Source organism: Nyctibius grandis, chromosome 4 (assembly GCF_013368605.1).
Source record: "Nyctibius grandis isolate bNycGra1 chromosome 4, bNycGra1.pri, whole genome shotgun sequence".
In the NCBI taxonomy this organism is placed as follows: Eukaryota; Metazoa; Chordata; class Aves; order Nyctibiiformes; family Nyctibiidae; genus Nyctibius; species Nyctibius grandis.
Window position 1 is genome coordinate 89543901 of NC_090661.1, and position 27875 is coordinate 89571775.

The following is a 27875-nucleotide window of genomic DNA, read 5'->3' on the forward strand; positions in this document are numbered from 1 at the left end:
GACCCTGGAGGGACGCGGTCACAGTGTGCAGCACAGCTCCGAGCAGCGCCCCTGCCTGGCAGCCCCTGCCACCTCTACACGAGGTGCAGCAGACGCCAGCCATGACCTCCCAGACCGCACAACACGCTGCTGCAAACCCTCTTCCTTCCTGCCCCCCGTCTCTGCGGCTGCCTGGCCCCTTCCCTCCCACTCGCCCTCCTCCAGCCACTTCAGGGGCTGGCAGCCCCCACGGTGCCCCAGGCTGGGGGACTGGCAAGCTCCCAAATGGCACCAGCCTCGTGCAGCGCCATGCTGAACAGCCATGGCGTCCCCCTCCTGTTCTCCGGCCTCCTGGCTCAGCCATCGCCACCAGCTGCACTGGGACGCGGGGCTCGGCCGGGTGCCGTCGGGCTCTGGGCTTGGACGGGTGGGTTCGCCTGCTCCCCTGGATGCGGGTGCCCGTGCACTCGTCCCTCCACCTTCTCCCTGGATGTCTCTCTGCCCCTGGGGAAGGGCAGCCGGGGCCGGGAGGCTGCTGACCTGCTGCCGGGAGCTGCAGCCCGGGGCCTCTGCGGGGCGCTGGGGAGAGGCGCCAGCCCCCCCGAGCCAGGGGAGAGGCGCAGGAGCCGCCGGGGTTGCACAGCCCGTGGCCCTGGGAGCCCTCACCCACGCGTGCTTTGGGGGCACGCCCCCTCCTCCGCCGGCCGCAGACCCCAGGGGGAAGCGCCACGGCCCGGGCGCCTCCTCAGGGCTCAGAGAGGCCCTTGCCCTCCTCCCCCCCCGCTCCCCCCCCGCCTCCCCTCACGCTCCCCCCGGCCCGAGCGCCGGGCTGGGCGCCCCCAGGGCCCGGCGGAGGCGGGAGGACGAGGCCCCCGGGCCAGGGGCAGGCGGCGGTGCCTGACATGGCGGCGCCCACCCGCCCCGGGGCTGACGCGGGGAGGGAAGCGGGGGGGGAGGGGGGACGGGGGCGCGCGTGCGCGGCGGCGGGTGGGCAAGCGAGGTGGGGCGCGCCCGCACGCACGCAGCACGCACGCGCCCGCGGCGGGAGGGGGGGGGGCGTCCCGCGCACGCGCAGAGGCGCGCCCGCCCGCCCGCCCGCCGCCGCCGCTGCCGCCGGCGCAGCCGCCCCCGCTCCCGCTCCGCCGCCGCGGCCCCCGCCCCGCCCGCCCCCGCCGCCGGTCCGCGGCGCGCCCGCCTGCCCGCCCGCCCCTGGCCGTGGCCGTGCCCGCGGCCGCGCGGGGCTGCCCGCCCCCCGCCGCGCCGGAGCCCGCGGCGCGCCGCCCATGCGAGACCCCCCGCGGCCCGGGCAGCGCGCAGCGACCCCCGGCCGGGCCAGGCATGTGAAGATGTCAGTGGGCTGTGCATGCCCTGGTGAGTGCCGCGGCGGCGGGGGGCCGGGGGGGCTGCCTGTGGGGCTGGGGTCCCCGCGGCACTGGGGCTGGCTGTGGGGCTGGGGACGCGGTTATGGGGTGGGGACCCCAGTGGCATTGGTGCTGGGGTCTGGCTGTGGGGCTGGGGTCCCCACGGCGTTGGGGCTGTCTGTGGGACTGGGGACCCGGTTATGGGGTGGGGATCCCAGTGGCACTGGTGCTGGGGTCTGGCTATGGGGCTGGGGTCCCCGCTGCGTTGGCGTTGGGGTCTGGTTGTGGGGCTGGGGCCCCAAAGCATGGGGACTGGGGTCTGGCTGTGGGGCTGCGGTCCCCACTGCGTTGATGCTGGTGTCTAGCGATGGGGCTGGGTCCCCACGGTATTGGTGTTGTGGTCTGGCTGTGGGGCTGGGACCCCATAGTGCATGTGCTGGGTCTAGCTATGGTGGCAGGATCCCCGTGGCATGACTGCTGGGAGCCGACTGTGGGGTTGGGGTCCCCATGGCATTGGTGCTGAGGTCTGGCTATGGGGCTGGGTCCCCGGGGCATGGCTGCTGGGAGCTGGCTATGGGGCTGGGGTCTCCTCAGTGCAGGTGCTGCAGTTTGGCCGTTGGTCTGGGGGCTCCGTGGCACTGGTGCTGGGGTCCAGCTGTGGAACGGGGTTCAGCAAAGTGCAGAGATTGGGATCCCATCCCCGTGGTGTGGACGTTGGGTCCAGCCATGGAGATGGGGTCCTCATGGTATGGCTGCGCTGGTCGTCTGGAGTCCCCAGGGTATGGGTGCTGGTGTCCAGCTATAGGGCTGGGACACCACAGCATGGGTGATGGTGTCCAGCTATGGGGCTGGGACCCCACAGCATGGATACTGGGGTCTGGCTGTGGAATTGGGATCCCCATGGTGTGGATGCTGAGGTCTGCTCATGGGTGCTGGTGCCCCACAGCATGGGTGCTGGTGCCAGCCCCAGGGCTTGGAACCTCATGGACAGGGTTCCACAAGGGCGCTGGGCAGGCACTTGGGTGGCACTGGGAGGGGTGACCCCAAAGCAGCCCCCATGGCCAGGGCAATAACTCTGTGGGGTGGCCCTGCTCCCCACATCGGTGTGGGGCACAGGGTCCCTGGAGGGGCTTGGCTGTACAGCTGGTGGGTGTGGGTGCTGGGTGCCCCGCACCACAGCCACTGTGGGGTGGCTGCTGAGGGGCTCATCCCCCTCCCAGCCCCCACAGGCTGGTGGGGCAGAGCTGCCGGGTTACCCCAGGGGGTGTGACGAGTTGTCAAGGTCTCAGCGCCTGGCAGGGGGCTCCCGCAGGGATGCTTGCTGAAGTGCCCTGGGCCTGGGGCAGGTTTGGGGCAGCTGGCCTGGCCAAGTCACCCGCTGCTGGGTGAGGGACGTTGCCGTACCGGGAGCAAGGCAGGACAGGGGTCCCGGAGAGCCGCCGCAGCCTGCTCCAGCACTGGGTCCTGGTGGCGCTGGGTGGCGGAAGGGGGGACCCCTGCCCAGGGGTGCCTGGGGTCCTGGGCATGGGGTGCTGCCATTTCCCTGGGCAGCTGGCAGTCAGGGTCCCTGCAGAGGGACAGCGGGGACACCCGGCCCAGCACCCACGACAGCTTTCCGGTGCCCCTGCGTTCCTTGGGGGAGCCTCCCGCCCGGCCGGGACCCCCGCTCTGGGGGGCTGCGCGGGGCAGCGGGACGCTGTGACAGCACACGGTCCCCGCACGTCCCCCGGGGCTGCCTGTGCCGAGGGGTTTGCAGCTGGATCCCCGGGGTGGGGAAAGGGGGTGCCCCTGCCCGGCGGCCCCCCGCCCCTGCGCTGCCTGCGCCTCTCTGCCGTGTTTCCATGAAGGCAGGCGGCCCCTTCCCCCATCCTCCTCCTCCTCCATCTCCCACTGGAAGCTGCCAGAGCGCTGCTTCCTCAAGCAGAAAGTCACGTGAACCTCCCTGCGAGCCAGGCCCGGCAGCCACAGCACCCACCCCGCCAGGCGCCCCGCACCCGAGGGCTCGACCCCCCTCCCCAACACCCCCTCCATTCTTGGCGGGGGTCCCACCATGGCGGGGGGTGAAGGCAGAGCGACGGCTAACGGCAAGGCCCCGGCGCGTCCCCCTGGGAGCTGGCCCCGTGCCACCGGGAATGTCATCGCCATGTTGGTGGGCGCAAAGAGGGGGGTCCTCCCTCGGTGCGGTGGTGGGAGGCTGTGAGGTCACCCCACAGCCAGGAGCATCCCTGCGGATGGCTTCGTGTGTCACCCCCCCCTCCCCGCCGCCGCTGCCCGCTCCCCCGTGGCGGGAGGACACACGGGTGTGTGCAACGTGCGTGCACACGCATGTGCCCCCCGCCTCTCCCCCCGCTCCCCCGCCGCCGGGGCTGGGTGGCATATCCAGAGCCTGCGCCCCCCTCCCCCTTCCCCTCCCCGGACTGTTTATCGGAATATAGAAAAAACAAGCTCTGCCGCTGGCCTCCCGCCAGCCAGAAACATTTAATGAGGCGCTCTGCCCAGGCTGCTCTTCGGGGCTGCGTTAACTTGGAGGAGTTTCCTGCCTGGGAGCTGCTGCCGGGGGGGTCTCAGCTGCCCCCCGTCCAAATTGTGCCCTGCTGGGGGGGTGATGCACTCCCTGCCATCCCTGGGGTGCGTCCTGCCCTGCTGCAGCTCCTCTTGCATGCCCCGAGGATGTTTCTCTGCTCCTCGCCCCCCTCTGCTAGAGATTTTGGGCACGTGGGGAGTGCTCAGCTGGGAACCTGCCACAGTCCCTATGCCCGAGGGTGGTGGGGAGCTGCTGGGGTCAGTGGAGGGCTGGGAGCCCAGAAATGGAGATGTGAGCAGGGAGAGTGTGCCAGGCTCAGAGCGGAGCCGGCGGAGGCTGGGGCGGCAGCCACGCGGTGCTGGTGCCGGTGCTGCCATCCCCGGGGCCGCTCGGAGCAGGGCTGGCAGCCTGGCCACTCGCCTCAGCCCTTCGCACCGGGCAGGTCTTGGCACGCAGACCCCAGCGGGGTCCTGACCCCCGGGGGCACCGCTCTCCCAGCGTGCTCTGCGTTTTCTTTAATTATTTTTATTATTATCATTATTTTTCCCCCCGTAGCGATGGTGTCGGTGCAGAGAGCGGGAGGAGGGGAGCGGAGCTGTGCTCCCTCCCTGCGGGGCTGGCTCCGGCCTCCCGCGGTCAGCACCTTCCCTGGGACACCGTGCCTGTGCGCCTCTCCCACACGCTTCGGGTCCCGGGATGGACGTGCCGTTTCCCGCCCTTCTGCCGAGCTGGCGCCGTGCGTCCCCCGCCGTCACGAGGCCAAGCTGTGCCACGTGCCTCCTGCGACAGATGCGCGGGGAGAGGGACGGCGGGGAGCGGGCTGAGCGCTGCGTTGGGGGGGGCGGGCAGCCCACGCACCTGGGCTCTGGCTCCGAAACACCTTGGGGTGCACCTGGGCATGCTGGGGGGAGGGAGCGGTGGGGGTCCCAAGGCCTCATCCTGCACACCCGTGTGCTCTCGCCTGAGCTCTCTTGGTGTTGCCAGCGATGCTTGGATGGCTCATGCCGTTCACCCCATCCCCTTCTGTGCAGCAAAGCGCCCGCCCGGTAGATGCCACGTGTGCCATGTCGCCTGCTCGTGACTGGCACGCTCCAGCAAAGTCAGGGTGGGATTGTGGCTACGTGGTGCTCAGTGAGGCAGTTTCTTGGTGTTTCGGGTGCTGGCGTGAGGCTGGACACATCAGAGCGCTCCTTGGGGCTGCTGCGAGCTCACCCCGCTGCTGGCTCGGCTTCACCTGGAGAAACGTGGAGGGGTTGGTGCTGTACCAGCGGGCTCAGCGTTGGGTGTCTGTGCCGGACTCTGAGTTTACTACAGAAATGGTGGTGTCTGGTCAACACAAAGCTGCTGTGAAAGCTGGTGCCTTGGGGCATGGGTGGGTGCTGGCCAGAGGGATGGCAACCCTGGGGCAGGGAGGTGTCACTGTGACCCAAGAGTGCTTGTGGCTGGCCATGCACTAGCCGGGTGGCTACATGCACCCAGGCAGGGCAGGAAGAGCAGCAGCAGCACAGGCATCCATCCCTTGGCCGTCCTGTGCGTGTTCACTTGACTTCATGCCACTCTCTCCTCTCCCTTCTGCTGTGGGATTCCCCAGCCACCTCCGTGTTGCTTGTACACACGAGGCGCGGGGCTGCGTGGCGTGCCGGGAGCACGCAGGAGCACGCGCATCCGTGCACGATGGCTGCCGGTGCGCCCTGGGGCGTGCTGCATCGCCGGCACAGCCTGCGAGAGCCCCCCGCTCCGCGCGGGGTGACACGGGTCCCGTGGGGCTGCTGCTGTGCGCGGTGTGGGAGCACCCCTTCTTTACCTTGTGCCTGGGGAGCAGCGGGTGTTGGGGCGGCGGTGGGTGCCCCCGCGGTGGGTGCCAGCAGGATGGGGCTGGGTGACCGTTATCGGCCTGCCTGCAGGCTGGGGCTGTGGTTTCCTGCCGGTGCTGGGGGGAGGGTGCTGGGGAGCCGGGGGGGGCTGCCAGGGGGGTGTCGGGCCCCACCTGGAGCAGGGATGATGGCAGCCATCCGCCCAGGACCCCTGGCCGCTTTCCTGGGGGCTCTGCTGGGCAGGGATGGGGTGGCCGCAGCAGGGGTGATGCTGGTGGGTTTTTGGGAGGTTTGCTGCAGCGTGCTCATGGAGGTGCAGGAGCGTGGGCTGTGTGTCAGCACTGGGACCCCCCCAGAGCTGTCAGACTGGCCTCCCATCACCGTTCACTCCCTTCCCTCCCCGGCAGGTCGCCGATCAGGGTGAACGTTAGACCGGGGTGCAATCTCCCGTGCCGCAGGCCCCTGCCTGGCCCCGACCCCACCCTGCCCGCGGGGCGGCCGATAACGCCCTGCCCGCACCCCTCTGCGGCCGCTTCCTTGGGGGCCCTGTGGTGTGCGGCTCCTGCCCCCCCTTTGCAGGGTCTCGCTCTGCCCCTGGCTTTGCGGGACCCGCAGGCAGGTCCCAGAGGTCCCCCTGCACTGGGGTGACAGCTCCTGCCCCCCCGGGACGGCCCCACAGTGTGAGGGCAGCAGGCAGGAACCGGGGGGGGGCCCTGCTTTCTGCGGGAATGGCAGCCGCGGCCCCCCTCCTACGCGCCGAGGGGCCAGTGCTGGGAGCGCAGCCAGGTGCCTGCAGCACAGCCCAGGTGAAGCCGCTGCCTGCGCCAGGCAGGGACGCCGGCCGTGCCAGGGACCGACCGGAGCGAGGGCTGGCAGGGTGTCACCCCCCCACGGGGTGTCAGCCCCCCACTGCGGGGACAGCTCCCGCGCCCCCTCGCTCTGCAGCAGCCGGTTGTGCCAATCTCTGTTCTGCCACATACATCCTCCCCCGGCCGGGGTCGTGCACAGCCCCGGGGGCTGCCCCTGCCCACCCTCCCTGCCCTGCGGGCGGTGGGTGCGAGCTCTTGCCCCGGCTCCTGCCTGCCCGCCGGTGGAGCAGATGGCAGCACGCCGCGTCGCAGGCACGCAGCTCTGCCGGGCACGGGGCAGGCCCGGGCGCCCCGACCTGCCTGCACCGACCAGCCCGGGGTGAGCCCAGGGCAGCTGCGGGCAGGGGCAGGCAGGAGCAGGCAGCGGGAGCTCTCTCCCCGCCGGGGACAGTAGCACTGGTGCAGGGGTGTGGAGCTGCTGGAGGAGCCCGGCGTGGAGCAGCGGTGCCTGGGGTCAGGAGTGGGGGTGCTGCTGCCTGGGCACGGGGGGCACCAGGCTGCCAAAGATCCTCGCGGAGGGGCATTTCCCTGCCGAGGCTGGGGAGACGCTGTCGCGCTCCTCCCAGCTCCGCGGCCCCTGACAAATCCTCTGGGCAGCCACAGCGTGCCAAGGCACCCTGCCTGCTGCCAGCACGTGTGTGCCAGGAGGCTCGGACCGGTGGTAAGGTCCCCCCCGAACCCCGGGCTGCCCCTGAGCTGGGTGGACGGGGCCGGATGTCTGCTCCCGGCGGGCACTGGACCCGGAGCCGAGGGAGTGGCCGTCCCCATCCCACGGTGGCTGTGTCCCTGCTTGGCCTAGCTGGCGGGTAGGAGGCGGCCGCTAACAGGAAGGACATGCATGTTAGCAACGAAAACACAGCAGCGAGAGGAAGCAGAAGCGATGCATTATTGATGGAGCTATTTGATGCTGCTATATTCGGAGAGCCGCTCCGGAGCGCTTGGCAGCACCGCGCTGGGGGTGGCAGCGGGGTGGGCTCTGCCGGCAGAGAGTCAACCACGTGTGGCCGTGGCCTCGGGAGATGTCCCCTGCCTTCTCCTGGAGGGCTTCCAACACTGGAGGGCATGGTGACATGTGGGTCCCAGGGGGGATGCCAGCCCCGTGCTTATCCCTGGGAGGTGGGGGTTTGGTGGGTGCCAGCTCCCAGCTGTGAAGATCTTGATGCCGGGGTTCCTCCTGTGGTTTGGGAGGCAAAGCAGAGGGGATGGAGGGGCAGGGACCAGGGTGCTCTCCCAGCTGGGGTGAGAGTCCCCAGGGCTGTGGGGCTGGATGTTGAAGGCTGTGCCTTGGTTTCCCTTTGAAGCAGCAGGGCCTGCCCCTTTGCGGGGGTGAAGGTCTTCTCGGGGGACAGCGGGCAGATGCAGGATGCTGGGGCTGCGCAGCCATGCTGCATGTCACCCCCTCCCCGCTGTGGGATCCCCGACCCAGGCGGGCTGCGGGGACGAGCCCCAGGCCAGGAAAGGAGCTGTAAAATGAACCATTCTTGTAACATGAGAGAATCCACCTGGAGCCTCCAGAGGAGCCTTAAAACCCCACGGCTCTGGCAGGCTGGCCCCGGGCTGCTGCCAGAGACGCTGGGGCTCACTGCTGCGGGTGGCCGCACCGGGGCCGAGCTCTTGCAGGACACGCGTTGCGATGTCTCAAGGACAGCACGGGAACACTGCGGGGCATTTCTCTGGTGCTGGTGCCATGGGGAAACCCCTTGCCAGCAGGACCTGCCAAAGCCTGCCTGCGGACTGTGCCTTCCCCTTGGAGCCTGCGGCCAGCACGGCAGCACTGCGGCCGACCCACCATGCTGGAGCAAGGCATGATGTGCGGGCGGACACCCCGTATGGACCCTATGCTCTTTGGGGTCATGCACCTCACTGTAATCTTTCTCCACCTCCTCTTGTTTTGGAGGGGATGGGCACAGATGCATGCACTTGGTTGCTGCTCATCCACTGCTCTCATACTCAGATCTTCTTCTCCGTCCCCTGCGGGATGCTCAAGATGTGACCCTCTAACTTCTCGCCCTGCCCTGGCAGACGGCTTTTCCCCCAGCCCCTGGGCATTCCTCCTGCCTCTGGGTGTCTGGAAGCGCTTCTGGTTTTGAAGGGTTAATCCCAGGAGCCCCCAGGATCTGCCCAGCATGACTCACTGTTGAGTTTCCAGCCTCCCCCAAGCCTTTCTCCCAGGGAGAGATGGAGCCATGCCTTCTCCAGCCAAAAAAGGGGGCCCCTCCTGCCCCAGATTCCCCCTTGATCTGGGTGTGCATTGCTTTAGGGGGGAGAGAAGCCTCTCCTTGAGAAACAGGGAAGCAAAGCATATTTCTGTTTGAAAGGCGGGAGGATTTGGGGTGGGGATGGCTGTGGTCTTGCTGAAAGGGGGGCTCTGGGGTGCATGCCGTGCTGCACCGCGGCAGGCTGTGTCTGCTTGCGTGCGACAGTGGCCCGGGTCTTGCCGTGATTTGGACAAATCCAGGAGGTTTGGAAGTGCCAGGCCCGTCCATCCCCCTGTTCAGGCCGTGCTGTTTGCAGAGCTAGCAGATTTTTATTATTTTTTATGTAAGCGTGCGTCCACGTCCCTGCTCTCCGCCTGCGCCTGCCGGGGCCCTGGCCGGGTGTCGGTGCGAGCATGCCCTGCCTCTGCTGCCCTGCTCGCCTGGCATCCCTCACGTGTGCTCTGAGGGCACACCGAGCCCCGGCCATGGGGATCAGAGAGACCCGGGTGTCCCCCAGCTGCCATGGTCCCCACTGGGCTCTTCCCATCCGCCTGCTCAGGATGCATCCCTGTGCTCCCTCCTGCTCCCGAGCTGCTGCCAGTTCCCTGGCCAAGACCTGCACCGGGTGTCGGAGCAGGGCTTGGCTTTGGGGAGCTCGGGCGGACGTGGGGCCTTTGCTAGGGGGAGAGCGGAGGCTGGGATCCGGGGGATGCGGTGCCCCATCGCAAAAACCCGGGGAGCTGGAATCACCCCCCGCTCCCCCGCACTGCGGGTGTGAGCACATTGTGAGGAAGGGGCTCCCCCCACCACCGTCGCCGCCACACACGCTCCCCAGCTGCATCCCAGCCCTTCTGCTCTCCATCCAGCATCTATTTAATTATTAACTCGGCTATAACCATAAACAGCTGGGGCTGCTGCAGCCACGTGGACCAGTCCAGCACTGTCGTCAGAGTCGAGCAAGGGACACGTGAGCCATCCCAGAGGGCTGCTGAGCCCCGGGATAAATTGCTCGGGGCATCTTTGCCGTGGATGCACCAGGCTGTGGAGCACGGGGACCAGCTGGGGCTCCTCTCTGATCCCCCTTGGCCACGGCACCAGCACCGGGAGTTGCTGGTGCAGGGGCAAAACACCCCTTTTGCAGTGTTTTGCAGTATTTTGCCGTAACGGTGTGGTGTTGAGCGCCAGTGGCTGGCTGAGCCTCGTGCATCCTTGAGCCCTGGCGTGGGAATGGGGCATGGGAGGGCTGTATTTAATGGCTTCTCTTGACCAGGAGACCTGTACCATCCCATAGCTGTCACTGGCGTTACAGCCGGAGTGGTTTATTGGCCTAATGACTGCGGGTGGCAGCCTGCTGTAGCCCCATCTCACCTGGTGCCACACAGATGCAGGCTGGCAGGGGGACGGGCAGCGATGGGGCAGTGTGTCGGGGCACTTGCAGCATCCCCTGTGCCCAGTTCCTGTGGCACTGACAGCGTCGGTACCTCCAGCTGTGCGTGCCTTTCACGGAGTGGGGTTTCACCGAGGTTTTGGGGTTTACCGTGAGTTTTTCTCTGTTTATCTGGGTTTTACGAAGAGTTTTGCTCAGTTTATCCACGTGCCCCTGGAAGGTGATGCTCACTGCAGGTTAGCCTGCAAGGCAAAGGGAAAGTTAGGCGCGGTGGCGTGATGGGGACCAGCACAGAATCACAGAATCAATCAGGTTGGAAGAGACCTCAGGGATCATTGAGTCCAACCGTTGCCCTTACACCACCCTCTCAACTAGACCATGGCACTAAGTGCCATGTCCAGTCTTTTCTTAAACACAGCCAGAGATGGTGACTCCACCACCTCCCTGGGCAGCCCATTCCAATGTCTAATAACCCTTTCTGAAAAGAAATTCTTCCTGATGTCCAACCTGAACCTCCCCTGGCGAAGCTTGAGGCTGTGTCCTCTTGTCCTATCGCTAGTTGCCCGGGAGAAGAGGCCAACTCCCACTTCACTACAACCTCCCTTCAGGTAGTTGTAGACTGGGTACACTGATCCCACTCCAGCGTGGGGATGGAGTCTTGCTCAGACAAGGGGCGCGGGGATGCTGCTGGAGAGCCATTCCTTCCTGTCCCTCTTCGGTGCTGGTCCCAGCTGGGCTGGGGAGCAGGGGGCTGCCCCCAATCCCTCAGGTGCAGGGCTTTGGGGTTGCATGGGCACGGAGGAGGGGACACCCCCGAAACCTCGTGGCTGAGGTTTTGCACCTGCCACGCCTGCACTGTCAGGGGGACAAGCGTGCTTGGCGGGACCAGACCGGTTGTGCCTGCGTTACCCTACCGCTGCAGTTTTGGGGAGGGGACGAGGTGTGGGCCTGGCCGTGTGAGCGGGTGTGGGAAGGTGTGCGTGCCCCGGGCGTGGGTGCACACCCGGCCAGGGGTGTGCTGGGAGACGTGCAAGCGCAAGCTGGCCCGTCAGCGTGCGTGCCAGCCCCATGTACGGGGCGAGACGCACCGATGCGTGCGTGTGTGTGCCTGCGACAGCCCCGCGGGCCGAGCCTGGAGCCAGGGGCTGTTGGGACTCGGGGTGGGGGGACCCAGGCTGGGCTCTGGGGTCTCAGCTCGTGTCCCCGCTGCCCACGGGTTCTCCAGCGGGGTTGGGAAGACTGGGTCTGCGCAAGCGTGATGTGCCAGGACAGGGAGCAGGAGCTCGCAAGGGGCAGGTGTGGGGCAAGGGGGGAGTGGAAAACGTGGGATTTTTTTTTATGTCATGGAAATTTTTTATGAAAATGGAAATTTTTGTAAAAACTCCTAATTGGAAAAGGTTGGAGTTTTCTCAAGGAAAGGAGACCTTTTGGGTCTGCTGGCAGTTGCAAACCAGCATGTTTTGTTTTTAATACCCACTCCCAAATGAAACGGTTGTGGGTTGTGTTTTTTTTTTTCCCCTCGCCAGAAACTGGGGCAAAGGGAGACAAGTTTCAGGAAGAAAAACCCTGAAAAACTTCAAAGAAACCCCAAACCAAACTAGGGGGGAAAGTGTATTTTTAGTGAAACTTTCGCAGGGGCAGGAAAATATCCCCACGGCTGGTGCCGAGTTCCTCAGCGGGACCCGGCTCCTGCATCCTCCCTCCCGGGGAGCGCCGGTACGGGGCGGGCAGGGGGGGCGGACACCCCCTTTTTGGCCGTCACCCCCGGTCCGTGGGCACCCGCTCCCCCCCCCGCAGGCAGCGCGGAGCCGGGGGGGTGGTCGGTGCTGGCGGGGGGGAGCGGTCGCCGCCGCCGCAGCCATTGTGGTCCCGGCCGCGGCGCAGACAAAGGAAGCGCCCCCGCCCCGCCCCGCGCCCCGCCCGCCCCGCCCCGCCCCCGCGGCGGCCCAGCGCGCGCCCGCCCGCCGCCCGCCCGCGCCGCCGCCGGACCCCCGCCCGCCGCCGCCGTGAGTCACCCCGCCCCCCCGCACAAGTTTCCCGGTCCCGGGCCCCCCCCGCCTCCCCTTTCCCCCCCAGTTCCCGGTGGCGGCCCCGCTCGGGCGGCGGAGGGGAGGGGAGGGCCGGGCCGGGGTCCCGCCCGCGCCGCCCCCCGCGCCTGCGAAGTTGTGCGCGGCCGCACCGCGCCGCGGCTCCCCGCCCGGTCCCCGGTACGGCCCGGGGTCCCCGCTGCAGCCCCCTGCCCGCCCGCCCCTGCTTTCCCCGCTCCAGCTCCAGCCCTGTCCCCAGCTCCCCTCTCCCTGCCCCGCTCCCCTCCTCTCACCCTGCCCCGCTCCCCCGACCCTCTCCTCTCCCCCAGCTCCCCTGGGCATCCCTGGCCCCCCCAGCTTGTTCCCTCCCCTCCATCTCCCCGTCTGTCCCCCCCGCTCCCTGCCTGTCCCCCTGGCTCCCCTCTCCATCCCCCAGGTCTTGGCTTTCGAAGAGGCACCCCCAGCCCCGCGGGGTGCTACCGGCAGCCACCGTGCCCTACCGTGCCCTGCTCCATCCCAGCCCGCAGCTCCCTTTGTTCTTCCCCCGGCTCCTTCCCCTGCCCCAGCCCCCTGACAGCTGCCCCACGCCCTCCCGGTCCCCACGCGTGTGCTGTCACAGGGGCCGTGGGGACGGTGCCCTGCTCGGGGGGCTGCACGCCTGCCTCCCCTCCCTGTCCGCTGCAACTTACCCCCAGCTCGGAGGGTCCCGCCAGCCTCCCACCGGTGCCTCAAAGGGAATAAAAGGTCCAAGGGGTGCAAACGCAGGGGGGCCATGCACCTTCTCGCAGGAGCTGCTCCGCTGGGGGGTCCCCACATGGGGGGCCGTGGGCACAGGGGGCTCGTCCTCCCTGGCAGACAAAGCCCCATCTGGGCCCAGGGCACCTGGAGCGGGGAGCCAGGCTGGGGGTGGGCACAGCATCCTTGGGGCCGGGGAAACTCAGCGCTGCAGCTCCAGCACAGGAATCGGCATGCGTGCCGGGGCTGCGGAGGGGTGTCTTATCTGGGGCGGTGTTCCTCTGAAGCCCCCCAGGAGAGCGTGCTGTGGCAGGCTGCCCTGATCTCTGGCGGCTGGCTGGGATCTGACCTCCAGCGGTCCCTGCCAGCCCGTCTGGGATGGGTGATAAGATAAGCACCCCAGGGCAGCACCGCTGGGGCTTCCTCGGCTCGGGCCGCTCTCGGTCCCCTCGCTGCAGCCCCGGCTGGCAGGGGCCAGGAGCCTGGGGAGCAGCCACCGGCCTCTGCCAAGGCTGGTGCCGCAGCAGGAGCCCCAGCAAGAGGTGGTGGCTGGTCCCTGGGTGAGGTGTGAGCAAAGGGCTCGGAGGCTGTGGGGTCTCGCGGGGAATCGCTGCCTGGGGCATGGAGTGGTGCACCCACCCCACATCACAAACCCCCGGCTGCTTCCTTCTCACCAGGAGGGTCTGTGCCGGCTCGTGGGTGCCCGGCAGGTCAGGCAGGTGTGGGAGCAAACACCCCTTCCCGGGGTCTTCCCAGTTCTCCCCATGCTTTCGATAGCACCTTGTCCTGGCAGTTTTGCAGCCACTCTTCCAGCGCTGGTCAGGTATCAGCTCTTACCGCTTCTGTTGTACATACGGGCAAATTTGGATGTCCTTATTCCTTCTTTAAAGCTTCAGGTTTTGGAGCGTTCTCATTGTGGGAGAATTGTGGCTTTCTCTGGAGAACTGAACGTGGTTTCTGCCCTCCTGATTTTGTAGAAATCCCAGGTCTGTGATCCGAGCATGCCTTAAAGACTGGGGAGAGAAGTGCTGAGCAGAGCAACACGCAAGTTGTGTTGCTTCAGAAAGGGAAAGAAAAGTTGTGATCTGAAGGGAGACAGGCTGGTGTTGGAGGGTTTGGTGATACGGGGTTTTTGCTGTCGTTTGGTGGGGACTTTTCCCTCGCCCGCAGCAGGTTACGGTCCATGTAAAATAGGAAGAGGCTTGTGAAAAGCCACAGAAGTTATTTTGCGAGCAAAGGTGCCCTGGGCTGGGGACCTGGAGCCTCTTTCAGCTTCTTTTCGGAGAGCGGTGAGAGCTGGCAGCCCCGAGCCTCCCCCAACCCCTCGAGATGCGGGAGCAGAGGGCGAGATGGGCCAGCCCAGCCGCAGGGCCCCTTCCCTGTCCCGTGGCTGGCAGGGTGGCAGCAGCGCTTGTCCCCAGGTGGTCTCTCCCAGCGTGCTGACCTTCCACATGCTTGCAGCTCTGCACCAGCATGAGCTTGAGGTCTACATAAAAAATACGAACCCCAGGTCCTGTGTGGTGGCAGAGCAGCGGCAGCGCTTCTCCTGGTCCTCTCCTCCTTTGGAAACCTCCCATCCTCCGAGCGACCCGGGGACGGGGTGCTCCCGCTGTTCTTGCACCGTGTGTGTGTGTGTGTTCGTGGGTTGCAGTGCTCGCCACGATGAGGTTTGGTGCCCCACCGGTTGCTGTTGTTTCGGGCGGACTGGTGTTGCGAGTGGGGATGCCCAGGCATGAGGGTTTCCCCAGGGCTACGGTGTGATGGTGGAGGTGGTTTCTATGGCGCTTTGCTCACGGGGCTGGGAGCTTGGGCTGGGTTGCTTGTGCCTCGGGAGCACCAGAGAGGTGTGCTCGGCCGGACCCTGTCCCTTTGCTCACGGGGTTTTGGCCCCATCCTGTGCTGCTTGTCCAAAGCCCTGACACCAGCGACAGCACGTGTGGCCAGAGCAGCGGCGCGGTGCGAGTCCAGCAACCGCAAGCATTTGCTCTGTCCCCAGCGCTGCCAGCGGCCCGCCCCATCCTTCGCTCAGCCGCTTCTGCATCGCCTCTTAAACCAAGTCCTAAGAGAGACATGTTCAGCCTGAGCCGGGGGGGACAGAGGCTTGCCCTGACAGCTTGAAGAAGCGATGGAGCTACTTTGCAAGCTGCAGCGAGCAGGTTCCCACCACGCTTGCACCATCTCTCCCCGCCGCAGCATCCCTCTGAAGGAGACGGTGAGCGGTCCAGCCCTTGGGGTGAGCGCTGCACCCCAGCGTCGAGGTTTGCCCCCCGGGCACACACCACCCCGACGCGGCCAGCTGGGAGGCGCCAGCTCCCACCGCATCCTTGGAGCAGGAGTTATCCAGCTTTTTTTTCCCCTCTGGAGCGGGCGGCTGGCCGGCTGCCAGGGCTGCGGGGCTCCACCTAGGATGCAACATGGAGTGAGGCGGCTGTCGGCGATGGGGGCCGCCGTCTCTGGAGACTATGCGTCCCAGCGTGCAGCACTCGGCGCCGTTGGCAGCGGTGGGGAGCAAGGTGGAGCGTTGCATCCCGGGATCGCGGATCTCTGTGTGCCACGTGGGAGCTGACAGCCTCCCATGGCCCTGTGGATCTGGGGCATCAGCCCGGGGATCCCCCTTGGCAGCTGGAAGGACAGACCTCAGCCTCTCGCTGCTGCTTCCCTGCCCTCCAGCTCTCCTGGTTGGATCCTGTCCCTGTGGAGGGCTGCCCCGAGCAGCAGCCTCACAACACCGTGCGGAGCCGTGTCGCTTTGCTCCACCACGTGTGTGGCAGGCAAGGAGCCGGGAGCAGGAGCAGAGATGTCAGCTGCAGCCTCCGCAGGGCCATCGTCACGGTTGGCTATGGCTGAGAATTTTTCCTTGCTACCACAGAGCCTAAAAAACCTTTGAAGATGAAAATCCTTGTTTGTCAGGAGGTTTTTTTCCATGGGATGCTGACAGGGTTTTTTTTTCCAGCCCTTGGTTCCCACACCGAGTCGTTTGTTTGCTGATGCTGCCCCGGTGCATGCTGCGGGAGGGACGGGAGCCCGGCTGCCGCTGGAGCCCCGCAGGGTGGCACGGCCCTGGGGTGGAGGGGTCTGGGTGAGAGGGAAAGCAGCCGAAAATGTGAAAGGTGCATTCCTGGGGCTGAAACCGGCAGCGTTTGATTACGGATCGTCTTTGAGACGACGAGCCGAAAGGAGTAATTAGGGACAGTGGGATATTTCCCCGAGAGTCGCAGGAAATGACTGCCTCGTGGTAAGTTGATAGTAGTGGAGCTGAAACTGGGTTATCTGTGGGATTGCATCTGGGGCTTGCAGCCTTGGACGTGATTCAATTTTCAGGCTGTTTTGCAATTGGCAGGGCGTGCTCTTCTCCCGTTTTCCCTCCTGGAGAAATCCCCGTCCACGTGTCTGAATCATCTGAGGGCCTGAACGGGAAAGGGGACACTCCTGCCATCCCCAGGGTGACCGCAGGGCAGCGGGGTCCCCAAGGACCCTGCTGAGCACCCGGCTCCTCCGCCTTGCAGCTTGCATCAACTTTGTCACTTTGTAATAATTAACTGCAGCTAATTATTACTTCTTCGGCCACCCCCGTGAGTTTGCAAACCAGTCGATAGAGAGGAGCACCCGCTGGTCCAGGGTGCTTTGTGTGCTTCTGCGGGGGGGCTTTTGAACTGATGTTGCAGGATGCAACCTGGAGCTGGGGCACGCGTCCCTCCCCACTGCCGTGCACGCAGGGGATGCCGTGCATGGCCACGTGGTGCGGACAGAGAGGCAGCTCGTGGTCAAGATAAGCTCCGTGGCCGGTTTGGATGTGTGGCTTGAGAAAAGCGAGAGGGTAAAGGCAATGCTGCAGGTTTTGCCTCCATGTGGGTCAGGGCCAGGCAGCGTGCTGGCCAGGCTCAGTCTCTGGGTGCCGCTGGGTCCATTGCATCGTCCCACAGACTCCTCCAGAAGCCTCTTCCCCGGACAGCCCAACCTCCTGGGAGCTTCAGCTGGGTCAGTTCTGCATTTCCAAGGCAAATGAGGATGCTGCAAATTGAGATTGTCACCGAGTATGTCTCGGGACATGCCTTAGTGTGTGCTGCCTGGGGTCCTATCTGTTTAATAATAACTTCAGGGTTTGCAACTGGCCTTACTCCATCCCCTCTGCTCCCAAGAAGAGGAGAAGAAGAGGTGAAGGCGGGTTTGTGGGGACTGCTCCGTGTGCTTCTGCCCGTCTCAGTCGTTCTGGATACTTCTCTGTGTTTGTCCCCCAGCCCTGCCAGCTTCCCCAACACCAGGCACCATCACCGGGCAAAGCCATGTGAACTATTTGAGATGCTGCCCTGCACCCTGCTCCGGATAGCACCCTCCTGGAGAGCACCCTCCCGGAGAGCACCCTCCCAGCGGGGCTGGGCTGGGAAGATGTATTTCCTGCTGCTATCACAGCCTCCACACCCCGGCGAGGCAGCCCTGCGAAACAATGCCGCTATTTACACTTTAAAGCCTCGTTAGGCAGCCAGGAAGCAGCAGGCACGGTGCATGCCGGGAAGCAGCGACAGCCTTGAGCGAAGGCTAGCCCCTCTTCATCATCTCCGCCGGCTGCTGGGAGGAGCAGGATGCTCCCCTGCTCCCCGGCTGAGCTGCAACCCTGCGGCCTCTTTCAAGCCCTGTTTCTTCATTTATTTTTATCTTTTTTAGCCTCTGGACCCCCTGCCTTGTTGCTGAGCTTTGCTGCTTGCGCAGAAAGCACGCTGGCTGCCTGGCCGGGGACGGCTCCTCTCTGGGACAGGGAGCACCGACTCCTGCCAGAGGCTGCAGGTGTAGGAGTGAGACACCAGCACTGCTTCGCCTTTGTCCTCAGCAGCTCTTTGCCGGCGAGACGGAGCGAGGGGAGTGCAGGCAGGGGCTTTTCTTCCTGCCAGACACCAGGGAAGGCTCCGTGTGTCCCCTGTCTGGGCAGGCAGCTCCCTGCTGGCGCTGATCTCAGCTCACAGTGCCCTGCTGTCTCCTGGCTGTGGTGGCTCTGCGAGGTGCCCGCTTTGGGAAACCTGACGTTCCCCAGCTCTGGGGGTTTGGTTACGGCTTTAACCGTTCCTGCTCCGGCGAACCTGCCAGGCAAGTACACCAGAAGAGCTTTCCCCGCGGGGCTGGCAGCTCGCAGGCAGGGAAAGTGGAGGAGAAGGCAGGCGGTTGGGCAGAGCCGGGCTGTACGTGAGTCACTGGCAGAGCACCCGCCTTCCCTTCCCCGGGCACCAGCCTGCCTGGAGCTGCTTCCTTGCCCAAGCTCTCGTGGCAGCTCCGTGCGGCACCGGCCAGCTCCGTCCTGCCCCTGGCCTGGGACCTGGCCTTGGCAGAGGATGCTGAGCCGGGGCATCCCTCCACGGGGTTCCCTTCTCCTGCACCTCCCCGCCGAGGAGGAGCTGTGGGGCTGCCCACCTGGCCACAGGCACTGTGCTGTTTGCCGGGACCTGCCTGGGCCGGTAGCTCGCCAGCTGCACCGTCAGCCTGATTTTTCCCTTTGCCGACCATGTACATGTTTGCAGCACTGGGCGAGCGCTGGGGTATGGCCACGGGAAGCCTCTCCCATCGGCTCGGGGTCCACAGGGGCATCGCATGCCCACCACTGAGCCCCATCCCTGCTTACACCGAACCTGCCTAGATCCTGCCCGAATCCTCCATGCTCAAAGCAGGAGGCAGAGCAGGGGCATGGGGAGACATCGGCTGAGGCCAAGCGCTGTGCTTGGCTCAGGAAGGGCCCCATCCTGTGTTTCCATATCACTGTGCCCAGCGGGATGGGGCTTGCAGGGAGCTGGGGCAGCGTGAAGGGGAGAGGTGGTGATGGAGGGATCTCCTGGACCGGGTGGCGTGACCCTTGTGTGGGCAAAAGTTGGTGTTGAGTAGTTGCGTTATTTCATGTGATGCGTGTGGTGTGAGTGTCTACAGTGCAGGCAGAATTCGGACAGCCGGTATCAAATCCTAAGGCTACTGTTAGCATTATTTAAAACCACCCAATCTAGTAACATATTTTACACTGCATTAAAAATAATACTTGGTCAGGATGCTGGTATTGCTGAGGTCGCGTAACAGGCTCCTCTCCACTCCTCTAGATCCTGAGATAGGTCACTCGGTGAAGCCCCAAAAGCAGGTCGTGTCCGTATTAACCTGCTTGGGAAGGCCCAGGGTGGAAACGGATGCTTGGGTCGGAGCGGCGGGCCGGCTCGTCTACTGTCCCACCTCTGGGAGCAGGGGGTTAGGGAAGAGCACGAGAAGCGGAGTGGGTGGAGACTGATGTGTCGCCTTGGTCTCAGCACCCCAGGAGGCCTCCCTGCACCCCGAGAAGCGAGATGGGGACCGAGGACAGACAGAAACCTTGGGGGCTTTTTCCTTCCATCTCTCATCAGTGAATAAAAACAAAGCGTCAGAGGACAAGACCTGCTGGGTCTGATTTTTTTATCCCCTCTGAGGATGCGGTGATGAGAAACAAGCAGCTCAGCTCCCTGACTCCAGCCGCTGCTGTCCCTGCCTAATGAATTGGTTCATTTTCAAGAGAAGACACACGCTTTTAGGAAGTTTCCTGTGCATCAAGCACACTTCAACACTGTGTCATTTAACAGCCGTGAGGAGGACGTGGAAATGCTGTGTTTCTAGTGCAATTTTGGTCGAATTATAATTTCTGTTAGGCACCAGTTGACAGGGATGAAAAGCTGAAAGTAAAAATTCCCTCGCACCGGCACTGACCTCCCTAGCAAAAAAATTTCTGTCTATGAAAGCGTTAGGTAAGAACAAGGGGCCAACATTAGCAGCTGTATGAGAAACTGTGCCGTGCCCCACTTATCCTCGCTGCTGGCGGGCAGGAGCGGGAGCAGCAAGCTCTGGACTGGCTCTGGCCCAGTGGGACTGGTGCATCCTGGTGGGTGCTGGGGCAAGGCTGGGTTTGGCTGCCACGGGGAAACACGGTGAAAAGGCACCAGGGCCCCAAGACGACAAGAATCAAGGAGTGAAATGCAGATTTCCCCCATTACAAGTTGGATTTAATGCCTGGGAAGTGACTCTCTCTGTTTTCGAGTAGCCCTCGCTTACTCAGCCCCATGTGTGATCCCTGTGACTGTGGGCTCAGGGTGCCAAGTGGCTTCGCAGGGGTGATGGCGATGTCCTGGTCATTTGGGCTCCCGTGTTGGCTAACAGGTCACAGTGAGCTGGACATCTTGCTTTCCTTACCCTGGTGCTTTTTGCTCCCCTCCTGTATCTGTTGCAGCCGGGTGACTGCTCCAGTCCTGTCCCCGCACCCTTCCCTGCAGCCTGGCTGTGCGGCGGTGCCTGGCACCTCCCGGGTGCTCCCCTCCAGCGCCGTGCTCGCTCTCCGCAGCACCGGGCCGCAATCCTGGCAGCTCGTGGGCATCAGGGAGCGCCTGGCCCGGGGCTGCGTGCAGGCGGGCGGCCGATGGGGATCCTGCCTTGGCTCCGGCTGTGGCCAGCAGCCCGGCTCAGCCGGCTTTGGGGCCCCTGCTTGCGGTGCGGCGGGGGCAGACGTGCCCATGTGTGGCAGGGCCGGCTGAGCCGGTGGAGCCGGAGCTGCCTGGCAGGCCGCCCGCTGCTGCGCCCCATCCAGGGCAGCCCGGCTGCCGGGCCGCCTGCCGGGGACGAGCCGCGTGCCTCGGCAGCGCCCGGGCGCAGCGTGCCGGGTCCTGCCAGCCGCGGGGCGTGCTGGGGCTCCCGCGAGGCTCAGGGAGCGGTGCTGGCAGCCACCGCGCCCGGGAACCCGTCCCGCAGGTGGGAGGGGGCCGGCGAGCGTGGGAGCCCCCGGCTGCCCCTCGGAGCCCGGGTGGGGCTGGCCGTGCCGGCGTGGCTGGGGCTGGCGGGCATCCCTGTCTCACATCAGCGTGCCCAGTGGGATCCCCAGGTTGCTTTCAGGGATGGGTGCTGGCTTGCACACATTGCACACCCCGTTGCACACCCCATCGCACTCCGTGGCCCTCCGTGGGCTCCGTGTCCTTTGCCACGATGCTGTGGGGGGCAGCAAGGCGTTGGGGTGGTTTGATCAGGGCTGGGGGCTGGTGTGTGCGATCTCTCCGTCCACCTGGAGCTGGGTGGCCGCTGGCTTGCCCAAGCAGCAGATGGTGGCTGCCTGGGGACCCGCCATCCGTCCCTCTGGGCGATTATTCACCCGTCACCATGACGATGGAAAGGTCAGCGAAAAGATCCCATGTGATTCCTGGGTCGGGTCGGGGGGGATTAGGAGCGGCGCGGGAGGGAGGGCTGGGGGGAAGATAGGGCCCAGCCAGCCGCCCCTGCCCCGGCTCACCAGCTGGACCGTCCCCCTCAGGCACCGTCCCCAGAGCCTGACCAGCTGAGAACTGGCAAACTCTGGGCACCAGTGGGAAATCCCTGGGATGGGACTGGGGCCCTCCAGCTGCTGATCCTGAGAGCTCAGCCCTGACCCTGTGGGTCCCATCCTGCTGATGGGGGCTTGGCTGGTCCTGCATCCTTCCTCCTCCTCCTTCTCGCAGCAGGGTGTCTGTCCTTGTGGGGTGCCCCCAGCTGACCCATGTGTCCTCTCTCTCTCCAGGCTGTTCCTCTAAGTCGTTCAAGCTGTACTCGCCAAAGGAGCCCCCGAACGGCAACGCCTTCCCCCCCTTCCACCCGGGCACCATGCTGGATCGAGATGTGGGGTGAGCTGGGGCCCGGGGAGGGGTCTGCGAGGTTGGGGGCTCTCTGTGATCTGCACCCCAGGGTCTCTCTGTTGTGCTCCCCAGCAGCGTACTGAGACTGCGGCATGTGGAGTTGAGTTAGCGCAAGGGGAGAGGGGACATCGGAGCAGGCACAGGTGGGACAGGGTGGAGAAAGGGCGATATCTGGGACGAACGAAGCTCTTAGGTCCCCAAGCTCTGCAGGGCCAAGCCCCTGGGATGACCCAGGACTGGGAGCGCTCCCAGCTCCTACCACAACAGCCCCTTCTCCATCCTTCGTCCTGCCTGGCACCAGCCCCAGCTGCAGAGGAGCCGGGCATGTCTCCGGAGAGCTGCGGGCCAGGTCCTGGGTGCAGTGGAGCAGCCACTGGTGTGAAGCAGAGCTCAGTTTAAGGGTGCAGGTCACTCCATGGGGCTGTCGGATGTTGGCCGCTGGGTGCAGCTCGCACCGTGTGTGGGGTCTTGCCTGCAGTGAGCCTGACCGCCAGCTGCTGGAGACAGGGAAGGGGGAGCTGCAGCAGGCAGGGAGGGAGACTCCCCCCCAGCGCTGACCTGCCTGCATTTCTTTACCCCCCCCAGGCCTACTCCCATGTACCCACCAACGTACCTGGAGCCTGGAATCGGGTAAGCACGGGGGGCTGGCAGGGACCCTGCTGAGAGGGGAGCTCATGCCCATGGCGGGGATGCCTCAGCAGGGCTGTCACTCTGCTGGCCGCAGGGGTTTGCGGGGGGGTTACTTGGGCTCTGCCCAGCCCTGGAGGGGCTGCGTGTCCCCCGCCGTGGGCTTGGGACCCTTCCCCAACCCGTGGCTGCCTCCCGCTCTGACTGCTTGCTCTGCTCTCTGGGCAGGAGGCACACGCCGTATGGGAACCAGACTGACTACAGGATATTTGAGCTCAACAAGCGGCTGCAGAACTGGACAGAGGTGGGGAGCTGCGGGAGAGGGGGGCGGCCAGGGGCGGGGGGGTGCTCCCAGGTGTGTGTTTTGGGGATGGCGTTCTCTGTGCTGCCTGCCCTCGCAAGCTGCCTTGGCTCTGGGAGGGATCCCCTTGGCAGCGAGGTTCTGCCCCACTGTGCAGGTCCCCGAGCACCTTGTCCCTCATTTGGCCATGGGACAGGGCTCATCGTCCCCATCTCTGAGCACTCAGCCGGGAGCGCAGCCCTCCGTGGGCTGGGCGCGTGGCTGCTGGGCCTGGTAGCCAGTGCCTGTCTGTCTGTCTCCCCACGCCATAACCTGGCATCTCTCTGCCATCCCCAGGAATGTGACAATCTGTGGTGGGACGCCTTCACCACAGAGTTCTTCGAGGATGACGCCATGTTAACAATCACTTTCTGCTTGGAGGATGGACCAAAGAGATACAGTGAGTAGCAGCTCGAGTCCTCCTTCCCCCGGGCATTGCCTCTCACGGTGGTTGTGCTGCGGGGCGGGGGCTGCGGGCAGGGTGTTGGAGCTCAGCTACCTCCAGCTGGCACGGACTGGGCAGCCCCCTCCCTGTGCAGCCCCAAGGCACATCTGGGTGAAGCAGGTCACTGATGTTATCTTCCTCCTTCTCCTGCTCCAGCGATCGGCCGGACTCTGATTCCCCGTTACTTCCGCAGCATCTTTGAAGGGGGGGCCACGGAGCTCTACTACGTGCTCAAGCACCCCAAGGAGTCCTTCCACAACAACTTTGTCTCACTGGACTGCGACCAGTGCACCATGGTCACCCAGCACGGCAAGCCCATGTTCACCCAGGTACCGCCTGTGCCCACGGGTTCTCCTGCCGCTCGTGCCTTGGTCCAGTGTGCCCTCGTGGTGGCTGTGGTCCCACAGGGCTCGTGGGTTTGGCTGCTGCCAAGTCTGATGGCAGGCAGGGGCAAGCCACCGGGAGGGTCTCCCAGTGTGCAGCAGTGGGTTCCCAGGGAATCTGGGCTGGGGGACGTGGGGGCAGCCTGTGCCTGACTGACCCTGCGCCCTACCCAGGTGTGTGTGGAGGGGCGGCTCTACTTGGAGTTCATGTTCGACGACATGATGAGGATAAAGACGTGGCATTTCAGCATCCGCCAGCATCGAGAGCTCATCCCCCGCAGCATCCTTGCCATGCATGTGAGTGCTGCTCCAGGAGCTCCCCGGGGCATGAGTGACACGGGGCTGCTGAGCTCCTCTCCCTGCTGCACTGGTAGGGGGGACCTCCACCCGGTACCCCCATCGGAGGCTGGGGCACGGAGGGGCCATCCCCAGCCTGGATGCAGCTGAGCCATCTGTCCCTCTTGCTCCCAGGCACAGGACCCCCAGATGCTGGACCAGTTATCCAAGAACATCACCCGCTGTGGGCTCTCAAACTCCACACTCAACTACCTCCGAGTAAGTGTGCGGGAAGAGGGGGGACACACAGCTCTGCTCCTGGAGTGGGGGCCTAGAGTGGCCACATCTTGTCCTCTTAGCTGCCCTGGGGTGCGAGGAGGCAGCGGGGCAGGCTGTGCAAGAGGGATCTTGCAGACAGGCTGCAGAGAGCTGTGGGGCAGTGGGTCTGCAGGCTCCCAGCACAGCTTGGGTCGGTGCACCGCAGATGGCTGCACGGCAGAGGGGCTTTTGCTGGGGCCTGGATCATCACCATCTAACTCCGCGTCTGTCTGCTTCCTGCAGCTCTGTGTAATCCTAGAACCAATGCAGGAGCTCATGTCACGGCACAAGACCTACAGCCTCAGTCCCCGGGACTGCCTCAAGACTTGCCTCTTCCAGAAGTGGCAGCGGATGGTCGCTCCGCCTGGTGAGTCTCACGCTGCCTGCTGTGCTGCCCACAGGTCTCCAGGGCTGCCCGCTCAGGCCCTGCCCTTGGCGCAGGCTTCTCCCAGCCCCAGACACTGTCCCTGGCCTCGTCTTGTGAGGCTAGGGGCGGCGAGTCAGGCAGCCGGCTTCCTTCTCTGCTGGCCTGCCTTCCCTCTGGGGCAGAGCGGGGCTGCAGGCAGCCAGCGCTCCCTGCCCAGGGGCTGCCAGCTGCTTGCCGAGAGCAAAGCGGGGACAGAAATCTTCCCTGCACCCTCTCGTGTCCCCTGCGCTGAGGGGACAGTGAAGCTGCAGAGGGGAGGAGGGTGGCAATGCTGCCCTGGGGGGGATGTGATCCTTGCAGAGAAGGGGCTGGGGGGCTCCGTCTCCTTCTCGTCGGGACTGACCACGTCTCCCTCCTCTGCCAGCGGAGCCAGCGCGGCAGCAGCCCAGCAAGCGCCGGAAAAGGAAGATGTCGGGGGGCAGCACCATGAGCTCCGGCGGAGGAAACACCAACAACAGCAACAGCAAGAAGAAGAGCCCGGCCAGCACCTTTGCCCTGTCCAGTCAGGTACCTGTAAGCATCCCGTTTCCATTCTCTCTTCCTCCCCCGGGGTGGAGGGGAGGGCTCCCGGTCCCCGGGAGTGGTTAGGGGGAGACCCCTGGGACTGCCTGTCTGAGCCCTCCAGGCTCTGTCCGGGTGATGGGGAGAAGGAGGGGGTGTCCCAGCTGCCTCCCCTGAGCTGCTTTGCTCCCCAGCCAAGGGGGTGAAGATGTGCTGCCCCATGCGGTGCCCGAGCCTTGGGTGCTGCGATGGAGATGAGGAGGTGTCCCTGCGGCTGGGGAAGGGGGGTGCGGTGTTGGGGGGGGTCTGGTGGCCCACGCTCCCCCCACCTCGATTATGTTTCGGGACCGTCTCCCCTTTCAGGATGTGATGGTGGTAGGCGAGCCCACGCTGATGGGGGGGGAGTTTGGGGACGAGGATGAGCGGCTCATCACCCGGCTGGAGAACACGCAGTTTGACGCCGCCAACGGCATCGACGACGAGGACAGCTTCAACAACTCGCCGGCGCTGGGGGCCAACAGCCCCTGGAACAGCAAACCGCCCTCCAGCCAGGAGAGCAAGTCAGAGAACCCCACGTCGCAGGCGTCGCAGTAACGGCCCCCCCGCCGCCCTGTGGACTCAGTCCCAACCGATCTACCTGTACATTTGCAACGGAGAGTGACCGGGAAGCGGCGAGGTACCGGGGGCGGATCGGTGCCGCGCAGCAGTCGGGGTGCACGGCCCGGGGTGCACGCCAGGCGGGCAGCCCCCAGCCCTCTCCCCCCCGTCGCCTCCCTGCTCCCCCCACGCCTGCCTCCCCACCGGACCCCGGGGCAGGGGTGGGTTTTCCGGTGGCTGTAGCTTTGTTATTCCCACTTCTCCCTCTTCCTCCCTGCTTCTTCCCCGGAGAGCTTCTCATCCCCGCCCCGATGCGCCCAGCCCCTGCCTGCTGAGCGGGGGGAATTAGGAGGGAGGTGTTGGCGATGGCTGGCACGACCCGGAAGCCGATGGCGTGCAGATGCCATGTGTTGGGGTCTGGCACAGCCCAGAGACCCTCCTCCTCCTCCTCCCCTTCCTCCCCGGGTCCTACGGCTGGGGTTTGCTGGGCAGCCACCTGCAGCGGGGTTGCACATCCCCAGCCCAACCTGGGGCTGGGTGGGGGGGGCTGGTGATCCGGCTCTGCCACGGAGCCTCCTCTGGCCGGGGTCGGATCCTGCTGCGCTGGGGTGGTGTCGAGGATAAGGCCCTGTCGCATTTCCCTGCTCTCCTGCACCCTCCCCTTCCCCTCGCTCCCCAGGGGCGAGAGCGCAGCAGGGCTGTGGGGGGACTCTGTATATAGGAAGTGTATGGTGGGGGGGCCGAGGGGGGACATGGGGGACCCACGGCTCTGCCAGAGCAGATGGTGCCCTCACTCCCTGCCCACAGCCCCCGCGTGTCCCCCCACCCCATGTGAGTCCGCCTGGGGCCCCTTTGCAACACCCGGCTCCCGGTACCTCCTACTTTTGTCTTTTTTTAAGAAAAGAAAAAAAATAATATTATTAAAATTGTAAGTTTAAAAAAAAAGAAAGAAAAAAAAAATGAGAAAACCCCCAGCCCCAGCCCCTCGCCGGTTCCCCCCTCCCCACCCTGAGCCCTCTCACCCTGTCCTGACTTTTGTACAGGCTTCTTCTCTTGGGAGTCTCGTTTTATATCCAGTTCGGAGAGCTTCAAACCAAGGAGAGACTTTGCAGACTTCCTTTCTAATCCCTCCAGGGGCCGGGGGGGTGCAGCCCCCCACCTCCCCTCCTCAATGTAAATCTGTGTGCTGTTGTCCCCGCTCCCCTCCTCGGGTTCGTGTACCTCGTGCTTGTACATTTCCGCGCTGTAGACAGTGTGTACGATACTGTTCTTTCAATGTGTTATCACTAGAGCAGGTGCCTCCATTGATGTTAGGGGAAACGATGAGAAAAATAATTTTTGGGGTTTTTTTGGTTTAAAAAAAAAGAAAAAAAAAAAAGAAAAAAAATAATCCCTTCCAAGGCTTCTTCCAAGGAGAAGATGGGAGGTGCCAGGGGAGGGCGTTTGTGCTCACCCCAGCAGCCTCGGAGGGGGTGTTGGGGGGAGCCGGGGGTCGGGGCTGCCTGTGGGCACCCCCCGCCACGGCCCCGAGGTGGGGTTGCAGTGAGTGCTGCCACGGGGATGGCCGGGGGGTGGGGACACTGCCCTGGTGGGGGGTGGGGGGTGTGCAAGAGTGCGTGTGCGAGAGGTTTGTGTGTCTGTCTGTGCGTGTAAGGGAGCCCGGGGCAGGCGGAGCAGCCCTGCGGTTTGGGGGAGAGGAGGGGTGCACCCCACTCTCTCCACCAGACCCTTCCCAGCTCCCTGCTGGGGATCCCACAGCACGTGTCCCACTGCCCTGTGGGGCTGGTGGATGTCCCTCGGGGGCTGCCCCCCCATGCGGGGTCTCAGGCTGCAGCAGGATCATGGCTGAGACTGCAGGGGGTGGCCGAGCTGGGTGTCCCCCCTCCTTCTGCTGTCCCTGGGGTCAGGCAGGGAGACAGGAGCCCCTTGGCTCAGCCCTGGCCTGATCTCAAGCCCCAAATCCCCGAAGAGATGCCTACATCGGCTCCCGGGCCCCTCCACAGGCAGCTCGGAGGCGGGAGGGCTCAGCCCCGCAGACCCCCAGCCGCAGGCACAGGGGTCCCCACGGCCCCTTTGCAGGTGGGGGGTAGCTCCCAGGGTGGGAGCCCGGCGTGGCGGGGAGCAGGGGCTCTGCTTTGCAGTTAAGGTACGATTCTCAGCGCCGTGCTGCTGGGCTCCCGTGGAGGGTGCGGAGCCCCTCGCTGCCCACCGGCCACGCTCTAATGCCTTTTTGTTTCTTTTTTTTTTTTTTTTTTCTTTCTTCCCTCCCCTCCATAGTTTGTGCCATTTATGAGTCATGTATGGTACCAATAAAATGACTTTTCGGTTTGAGGCTGTCCCGAGCGCTTATTTCTGAGCATGAGACCTGGCCGATGAAGGCAAGGCAGGGGGGGGTCCCCTTGTGCCCCCGGTGCCGTGGCGG

The 27875-nt window shown here is 65.0% G+C and overlaps 1 protein-coding gene across 2 annotated transcripts; it reads left to right on the forward strand.

Annotated features, from left to right (window-relative positions):
- The first annotated feature begins 1247 nt into the window (after nt 1-1247).
- On the forward strand, nt 1248-26972 carry LDB1 (LIM domain binding 1). Of its 2 annotated transcripts, none has more exons than XM_068399450.1 (11): nt 1248-1350; nt 21425-21527; nt 22125-22169; nt 22395-22470; nt 22804-22906; nt 23108-23280; nt 23509-23631; nt 23806-23889; nt 24172-24295; nt 24720-24862; nt 25220-26972. In XM_068399450.1, exons 1-11 carry the CDS (start codon nt 1263-1265, stop codon nt 25448-25450), a joined length of 1293 nt encoding a protein of 430 aa, XP_068255551.1. In that variant the 5' UTR covers nt 1248-1262; the 3' UTR covers nt 25451-26972. The 2 variants fall into 2 exon arrangements, with proteins under 2 accessions (XP_068255551.1, XP_068255550.1); XM_068399449.1 differs by having other exon boundaries at nt 24720-24868; nt 25220-26970.
- Nucleotides 26973-27875: the final 903 nt, after the last annotated feature.

Coding starts and splice junctions, on each gene's coding strand:
- LDB1 (XM_068399449.1), top strand. CDS start 1,263: ATGCGAGACCCCCCGCGGCCCGGGCAGCGCGCAGCGACCCCCGGCCGG. Junction 1,351..21,424: donor AGTGGGCTGTGCATGCCCTG/GTGAGTGCCGCG, acceptor CTCTCTCTCCAG/GCTGTTCCTCTAAGTCGTTC. Junction 23,632..23,805: donor GCAGCATCCTTGCCATGCAT/GTGAGTGCTGCT, acceptor TCTTGCTCCCAG/GCACAGGACCCCCAGATGCT.